This window comes from Phacochoerus africanus, chromosome 10 (assembly GCF_016906955.1).
Source record: "Phacochoerus africanus isolate WHEZ1 chromosome 10, ROS_Pafr_v1, whole genome shotgun sequence".
NCBI classification, from domain to species: domain Eukaryota; kingdom Metazoa; phylum Chordata; class Mammalia; order Artiodactyla; family Suidae; genus Phacochoerus; species Phacochoerus africanus.
The window spans coordinates 131,003,433-131,012,594 of record NC_062553.1 but is presented as its reverse complement, the minus strand read 5'-3'; the positions used below and the strand labels follow the sequence as shown (position 1 = coordinate 131,012,594).

Sequence of the window (9,162 nt, the reverse complement as noted above, 5' to 3'; positions counted from 1 at the left end):
AAAGAGAGAAGAGTAATTTGCTTGCCACATGAAACTCATATTGCAGCATCCATGAATAAAGTTTCATCGGAACACAGCTATGCTCATTTTTTAATCAATTATTTACAGGCTGCTTTCTTGCCACAACTGCAGAAGCGACTACTTGAATCAAAGACCACATGACATGCAAAGCCTCAAGTATTTACTCTCTGACCCTTTGGAAAAGAGGTCTGCCCTCTCCTGCCTTAGCTGATTAAACCTTGTATCTCCCTGAGCGTCTGCCTGTGGGGGACACCTCTTCAGATGTGTCAGTACTGGAATGCCAGCTTAAGGCAGGAGTCCACTCTGCTGACCGCTGTTGCGGACTCCTCCTCAAGGTAGGTCTCTTGGCATTAAGACTTAAAAGGCAGCAGCACTGAGATGGGAAAACGACAGCATGTGCTGGTAAGAAGTCAGTAATATTTCCTTAGAGCCAACACCATGCCATCTTTTAGTACTGGGCAGAAATTCAATGCTAAGAAGATCAGGGGTGCCCTTCGTGGCTCATTGGTGAAGGAACCCAACTAGGATCCATGAGGATGTGGCGTTTGAGTCCCTGGCCTCGCCCAGTGGGTTAAGGATCTGGTGCTGCTGGTGAGGCCATGAACTCTGGTGTAGGCTGCAGATTCGGCTCAGATCTGGCGTGGCTGTGACGTAGGCCAGTGGCTACGGCTCTGATTCGACCCCTAGCCCAGGAACCTCCATATGCCGCGTGGGTGCAGCCCTAAAAAGCAAAACAAACAAAAAACCCAACAAATTAAAACCACCCCTCCCCCAAAATAACTGGCTACACCGATTTTTTTTTTTTTTTGGAAAGGATGGTCCAATGACGTGGGAGTACAAGGGTTCTGAATGGCCGAGGGCTTGAGAAAAATGGGAAAATCATAAAAGAGTCATCACCAACAACTATGAACAGAATCTACCAAAAAGACAAAGGACAGCACTTTTTCATCTTAGGAGAAGAGAACTCAAGTCTGCTTATCACCGTTGTGCTAACTCTACACCGTGCCAGGGGTCTAGTGCTCTCCCACGATTAGAGCCCCTCCCTGAGAAAGGTCCACTTTTCTAAGGAACAGCATGCCCAGGCAGGCTTTTCCTGCAGACGGTGGCTGCCTCTCCTGCCTTCGGGAGCGCCCAGTGGACCCCGAGCTGAACGCTTTGCTGCCTACGTGATGCAAGACGCAAACCAATCCCTTTCCCTTCTCTCGCTCTCCCTCTTCCTTCCTTTCTCTCTTCCTTTCTCCACCTTGCGGGTTATACTCTCTTCCTAGCCCCTTGACCATCTGACTTGCCCTGAATTTTATGCCTGTGGGAATCTGTCATCCGTCTCTCCTCATAAGGAACCACACTCCACAAGAACAGGGATCTTGCTTCCTCCCACTCATTCACTGCTGTACACAAGCTCCAAAATGCGGCATAAGATCGAGGACAACTTGGTGAACGCATCGGGAAATGAACGTGTGTAGAAAACCCACAATGTGGCTGAACAGTAACTAAATGCGTCAACATTTTTGAAAAAAACTTTTTTCTACAAAAACTATCTATTACACCATGTCTAAATCAACAACAACTCTGAATGAGAACTCAGACTTGAGTTCTCTTCTCCTAAGATGAAAAACCCACTCAGAAAAAAGTTCTCTGCAAGTGAAAACTAGGTGGGTTCCCCTTGTTTCTACATCCCCAGTGGAATGGGCATAACGAAGGAGCGTGGGTGGGAGGTAACCGCCCTCCTAAGATAGATGGCATCGGAACCTGGGTCCCACATGCACAGGTCACAGCATAACCGGAAGACCCCGCCGGGTACCTGGGCTACGGACGCCTGGGGATTACCCAGTAAGTTTTTGAATGAACGCCTGGAAATCCATCGGAGCTGATGACAGAAGGAGGTGGTGTAGGTGATCTCCTTGTACACCGAACTCTTCTTCTTTTTCCGACCCCCTGAGAACTGATCTAACTCAACTTTCGTGTCCTTGAAGAAGGAGGAGTTGGTATAAGACGCAGCAAGTTTTCCTATGAGGGGAGTATCTTTCTCGGCAGGCTCTTCGGGCTCTTGGGCTGCGGAACAGAAGTGGATGAAGAAGGGAAACGTCATTCACAACATAACGACTGATTTTGTCCATTTTTCTGTAACCCTCTTCTTAGATTCCTCCCTAGCACCATCATTCTAGGGCTTGAGCTATAAACTATTAGGAGAGCTGTGGCTCACTGCTTTACAAATCAGAAAAATACATTGGCTTACTTGCATAAGCTTGCACATACAGTAAACCCAGTGACCTTTGCCTAACTACACCATTTGAACCCTGATTCTTGTTTTTGGCCCGTGGCCCCCACAGCATGTATGGAAGTCCCTGGGCCAGAGACTGAATCTCAGCCGGAGCTCTGACCACCGATGCAGTTGCAGCAACACCAGATCCTTAACCCACTGCACCAGGCTGGGGATTGAACCGGTGCCTCCACAGACACGAGCCAGATCCACAGTGGGAACTCCAGACCCTAGTTCTTTTCAAATACACTTCTCATCATATGCAGTTATAACTCATAAGTAAAACCAAGACGACTCCAAAAAAATCTGGTCTTTGCTTTTCCAGCACGCAAATGCTCGACTGCCAACTTGCTCATTTCAGACCATTATACAGGTGGCCCTCTGTATCTGCGGGCATGGAACCCATGGATACCAAGGCCCTACTGGAAGGGACTTGGGCATCCTTGAAGTTTCTATCTGCAAGGAGGGTCCTAGGACCAATCCCCTGAGGATATCGTGGGGCCTCTGGGTAAATGAGGGACGTTTTTAAAAATGGCAACTCCCCTTGGAACTTGGAACTGACACTGTCACACAAATGCTCACTGACCAGTTAAATGAAAAACACGGCTCTCCCGGGGATGACAAGTTCTGTGGTGCCTGATGCCATGAGACTGAATGTTGGTGTGCCTCCAAAATGCACATGCTCAAACCCACTCCCCACTGGGACCGTATCTGAAAGCAAGGCCAGGCCTTGGAGGGATGATCAGGTCACGAGGGGGGAGCCCTCATGAGCTGGGTTAGTGCCCTTACGAAAGCGGAACCAGAGAGCGCCCTCCCCGCGCCCCCACGGGAGGAGGCAAAGAGACGGCTGCCCATCGATGACTCACAAGCAGGTCCCCAAAAGACACAGAATCTGCTGGACCTTGATCCTTGATCTTAGACCTCCAGCCTACAGAACTGTAAGAAATGCTTGCTGCTGAAACCAGCCAGTCCACGGTATTTTTGCAGTAGAGGCTGAATACAGGAGGACACGTGGGGCCAGAGGACGGCCGGCACTAACACAAATTCACGCAGCCTCGTCGGCAGGAGCTACCACGTTGCTAAACTTCAGCCAAAGCAACCGGGCAATACGCTGCGATTCACCCAACGGGCTCACCTCCATCGTCTCTGTCCGCTCTGTTTAACACCACAGCGGAGGAGTCGCCGTTAATGACGTCCAGGAAGAAGTCTGCGGGGTTGTTGTAGGGCTCACAGCTGTAACCTACAAAAGAAAGGAAGGCAGCTACACACACTTGACAGTCTTGGGCAGTACAGAGTCCGGAGGTGAGGGAGGTGTGCCCGGGAGAGACGGCATCCAACAGTTTCCCCCTCACCTTCCGGCCCTCGTCTCCCCTCACTAATTTACTTTGTCCTTTGATATAGTCCGTCATCAAATATTTCCACACTGCTCTGCCCTGGCAAAACAACAGACGCTGAGCCAACCTCGGACTCTCAGAAAGTCTTCCTCTGGTGCTTGGTCCTCACGCATCATAATCCGTGAGACCCGAAACAGCTGTCAGTACGCTCTGGTGCTTATCAGAAAGAACGTCTCCAAAATCGAAAGACAGGTCCAAGGAAAAAAGCAAGCTGAGGAGTTCCCATCGCGGTACAGCGGAAACAAATCGGACTAGGACCATGAGGTTGCCCGCTGGATCCCTGCCCTGGTTCAGACGGTTAAGGATCCGGCGTTGCCATGAGCTGTGCTGAAGGTCGCAGACTCGCCTTGGATCCCACGTTGCTGTGGCCGTGGCAGCAACAGCTCCGATTAGACCCCTAGCCTGGGAACCTCCACATGCCGTGGGTGCAGCTCTAAATAGGACAGAAGACCAAAAAGAAAAAAAAAAAGTTCGTTGGGGAAAAAAAAAAAAAAAAACTATAGCAAGACTACTGCTCCTTAAAGCAAGGCGATAAGCAGATCCGGCTAAGGCACAGCAGGACTGTGTTCGGGGGAGGCCTGGGCTAGTTCTGCTCTCCAAGTTCACCTGGGGACTGCCAGAATGCCAATACCCACTTTAGAATGACTGCTTCTGCCCCTACGAAATTCAGGTCCCAAATGATCATCTGCTGTTATGCTGCCCTAATTCCAACACAGTGAACACATCACCAGAACAGCCTTCTCAGGAGGACGGGGCTGGCCCAGCACAGCACAGCTGAATGCTTACTGGACTTGCTGCGGCGAGGTCACAGGGAAGGACAAATCTGACTCCCTGTTGGATCGGCTCCTTCTGTTTTACCCTTTCTGTTCTGCTGCATCTGCTACCAGTTAGGAATGTTGCCTCTAGCCTGCAATACACAGGACAGCCCTTCTCAGGGCTCTGACCTTTAAAGGTGTACCGTTTGCGATACAAGGTTGCAGAACCGAGAATAAATTCCTCTTGTCCCAGGTTTACGGGAACATCGTGCCCTGACCTAGTGGACAGCTGTAAGAACAGAGGATTCCAAAACCAAGACGTCGGCAACAGTTAACTAACCCCTCTCCTGCTAAAATCAGAGAAGCTTGAATCCCAGGCTGGGGAAGGTGGTTGCTCGGGACAGCCGGTGCACCATCCTCTCCTTCTGCTGGCTTTCCGAACAAAGCCACTCTTCCTTGCCTCGCCAACTCAGCTCTCAGTTTACTGGCCTGGCGTACGGCCAGGAGTATGAGCTGGGACTCAGCGACAACACGATCAGCTTGGCCTGACGTCTGACCTCCCCTGAACTCCCTAGACTCACGTGTACTTCGTAAATGAAGAAGTTTCATCTTAAATGATGGGGGAGAAAGCAATTGTTTTAAGATAAGGCACAAGTCTAAAGAAAGTTTTGTATTTCCTTTTGCTGTTGTTGTTTTGTTTTTGTTTTTGTTTCGCTTTTTAGGGCTGCACCTGCAGCATGTGGAAGTTCCCAGGCTAGGGGTCAAAGTGCAGCTACAGCTGCAGGCCTTCACCCCAAACACAGCAACATCAGATCCGAGCCGAGTCTGTGACCACAGATCATGGCAACACCGGATGCCCTGACCCACCGAGCGAGGTCCGGATCAAACTCACATCCTCATGGATACTAGTTGGGTTTGTTTCTGCGGCACCACAATGGGAACTCCCATTGCCGTTTAAATAGAATCAGGCAGAAGTTCCCATCGGGGCTCAGCAGAAACAAATCCAACTAGTATCCATGAGGATGTGAGTTCAATCCCTGGCCTTGCTCAGGATCCAAATTGCCATGAGCTTGTGGTGTAGGCCCGCTGCCACAGCTCCAATTTAAAACCTTGCCTGGGAACTTCCAAATGCGGCAGTTTCGAGTTAAAAAAGCAATAAGTAGGGAGTTCCCGTCGAGGCACAGTGGTTATGGAATCCAACTAAGAACCATGAGGTTACGGGTTCGATCCTTGGCCTTGCTCAGTGGGTTAAGGATCCGGCGCTGCCATGAGCTGCGGTGTGGGTCGCAGACACGACTCGGATCCTGTGTTGCTGTGGCTGTGGTGTAGGCTGGCGGCTACAGCTCTGATTCGACCCCTAGCGAGGGAACCTCCATATGCTGCGGGAGCGGCTCAAGAAAAGGCAAAAAGACCAAAAAAAAAAGGGGCAAAAAATAATACCAGTACTACTAATAAAATAATCCATAGAACCAGGCAGTCCGGAACTGACAGAAATGTTGGCCCATTGAAGTCAGACTTAGGACTAGCCACTATGTTGACAGGTAAATCACACACATCCTATGTCTGCAATCTAATTTTACTGGAAAATCAAGCAGCATCTTCTTGAACCCCCAACCAAGGTGGATCAACATCCCATGTAAGGGAAGAACCTGATAAAGCCTGATGGGTGTGGTCAAGAAGACAGAGAACTTGGGAACATTAGGCCTTTCTCAAAATATTCAACTGACAGATAACTGGCTCTGAGGCTAATATATGCACTGAACTGTTCCAGAAAGGTCACCAGAACCAGCAGCAGGGACAACGGATACAGACCCAGAAGAAACACACACACACACACACACACACACACACACACGCAGAAAAAGAGACCAAAATACCAAGCTGGCAGGGCAAGGTGAAGAACGACCCTAGCACCAAACCAGCCAAAGACATGCTGAAGTGGTGGAACCAAGCCCATCACTTCAAAGATAAACAGCACCTCCGTCGACCCCTTGTTCTCTCTCAGGAGCCTACGAAAGAAGGCTGCTACCGCACGAAAAAGTCAACCGTACCGATGGAGGCAAAGTATCCCAAGGCCTCCCGAGCAGGTCCATGGAACATGAGTCTTCCTGAGGCCAACAAGGTGAGGCTATCAAACAACTTAAAGATGGAGTAACGAGGCTGGTGAATGGAGAAGATGATGGTCCGTCCTTGTTTAGACATCCTACGTCAAACGTAAGAAGACGACAAGGCATTAAACCGCTGAAGCTTGCATTTCTCGGCAACACACTTAGTGGCCCTGCCTGTAGAGCATCGAGTGAGAAAAAATCGCTTTGCTTTTCCCACACTTCTCATCTCATGTGATCTCTCTGATAGTTAGGGAACCTTAAAATCAATGCTCTCATGAAAAGCTAGGGTTTCTAAAGTGAGTTCTATGGGCAGTCTACAATCAGCCAGAATATTCATCGGACATGCAGATCTGGAGTTCCCGTTGTGGCACAGCAGGAATGAACCCGACTAGTACCCATGAGGATGCAGGTTCAATCCCTGGCCTTGCTCGGTGGGTCAAGAATCTGGCATAAGCTGTGGTGTAGATTACAGTTACAGCTCGGGTCCGGTGTTGCTGTGGCTGGGGTGTAGGCTGGTAGCTGTGGCTCCCATTAGACCCCTAGCCTGGGAACCTCCATGTGCTGCAGGCACAACCCAAGAAAAACATAATTATAATTTTCTTATAATGCAGGAGTTCCCGTCGTGGCACAAAGGAAAAGAATCCGACTAGGACCCATGAGGTTGCACATTTGATCCCTGGCCTCGCTCAGTGGGTTAAGGATCTGGCGTTGCTGTGGCTGCGGTGTAGGCTGGCAGCTATAGCTTTGAATAGACCCCTAGCCTGGGAACCTCCATATGCTGCGGGTGCGACCCTAAAAAGAAAAAAAAAGTGCAGCTCCCTGGACAGTTTTCTCATACCTATTGGGTCGAGGGAATCCCTATATCTTTAACAAGCACCCAGGTCATTTGCAAGTACACTCAAGTTTGAAAACTTACTACGGATTAAATTGAAAATACGAGTCATATGTCCCATCCCCACTGATCATTTACTTAACTCTTCTGGATCTTTAGGAACTATTTTTCATTCTTCTGCCCTAATAATATAGTGAACATTACTTGGTACTCACTATATCTTTGCTAAATACTTTATAGAAAATTTATCGTGAAATAAATTTTCACCATATTGTTATAAGGCAGGGCCAATTATTATTACTTTTATATAACACGTAAGGCTTAGATAATGAAGCAGTGGCCCAAAGTATCAGAATTAGAAGGGGCAGGGCTGGGATTGGATCCCTGGGCTATTTCCATGGCCAAAATTACCTGCACACGGGAGTTACTACTTAATGGGGAGAAGAAACAAAGGCCGAAACTCACCGTTCAAAAGCTGTTATTTATGAAAACAGTTTATGAGAAGAATCACTTAAGCATTTTCTAATCACTTACTGTATCATGACCCTGGGTACACATTTGTTCTGTCTCCAAGATGACAGGCCAGTCGATCAATCATTTCCAAACAACGTGGAACAGAAGTAGCAATGTGGAACAGAATGTGCAAGCCAAACAGGACCTTATAACCCAGTCTGAAGATGATATAAGCAGCGTAGTAAGAGGCCAACAGGACTAAGCCAGGAAGAGAAAGGGCAGTGAAGGCGGGGGAAGATGGCAAAAACCGTGCGACCCAAGCTCGGCTCCCGAAACCACAGGTATTTCAGTGTCACTGCAGAGCTGAGGTGACATATAGAGGCAGGCACTGAGGGACTGCATCAAAAAACAGCCCCATCAGACTTCCCGTCGTGGCTTAGCAAAAAGGAATATGACTAGCATCCTGGAGGACGCAGGTTCAATCCCTGGCCTCGCTCAGTGGGTTAAGTATCCAGCGTTGCCGTGAGCTGTGCTGTAGGTGGCAGACTCGGCTCGGATCTTGCGTTGCTGTGGCCCTGACAAAGGCCAGAAGCTGTAGCTCTGATTCAACCCCTAGCCTGCGAACCTCCATATGCCACAGGTGCAGCCCTAAAATGCCAAAAAAAACCCAAAATATATGATGGATGTATTCTCTAACTGAAACTGAACCCCAGACTGATTACTTGACATCTTCACTTATACACGTGTACAACTGACATCTCAAGCATCTTCCCGTTTCTTCTTATCTGAGCAAACAGACTTGCTTGTGAGGGCAGGGCATCAGGGGATGCACGGTAATGATAAGGCCGGGGTGCCACATGGTTTGTCTGGCAGCTTTTTTTTTTTTTTTTTTCTTATGGTCGCAGCCCTGACATATGAAGTTCCCTGGTCAGGGATTGAATCTGAGCCACAGCTGCAGCAATGCCAGATCCCTTAACCTACAAAGGATCAAACCCCTGCCTCCACAGCAACCCGAGCCACTGCAGTCAAGATTCTTAACCCACAGTGTCACAGCAGGAACTCCATGTGGCAGCTTTTAAGAAATGGAAACAGGGGGTTACCCCAGAGGTGGTAGGCAGAGGGAATGGCCAGAGTGACTAGAGATTGATTACACTGAAGGATCATGTTATTTGACTCAGCAAGTAAGTAAACATATTGCGATAATGGGAGCCAAGTTTCTCACTATCTGAAAATTTAAAAACTTGCAGGGAGTGCCTATCAAGGCTCAGCGGTAACGAACCTGAGGATGCAGATTCAATCCCTTGCCCTGACCAGTGGGTTAAGTATTCAGCACTGCGAT

General features: G+C 48.9%; 1 protein-coding gene across 1 annotated transcript in view; it reads right to left on the bottom strand.

The window, feature by feature from the left end:
• Nucleotides 1–9,162, bottom strand: part of LOC125137496 (broad substrate specificity ATP-binding cassette transporter ABCG2-like) — a 62,067-nt gene that overhangs the window by 31,684 nt on the left and 21,221 nt on the right. The window contains exons 7-9 of the mRNA XM_047798154.1: nucleotides 6,482–6,633; nucleotides 3,417–3,521; nucleotides 1,823–2,073 (exon numbers count right to left, since the gene is read on the bottom strand). Of these exons, the coding sequence (XP_047654110.1) occupies nucleotides 1,823–2,073; nucleotides 3,417–3,521; nucleotides 6,482–6,633 (508 nt within the window). The remainder of the gene's footprint in view (nucleotides 1–1,822; nucleotides 2,074–3,416; nucleotides 3,522–6,481; nucleotides 6,634–9,162) is intronic.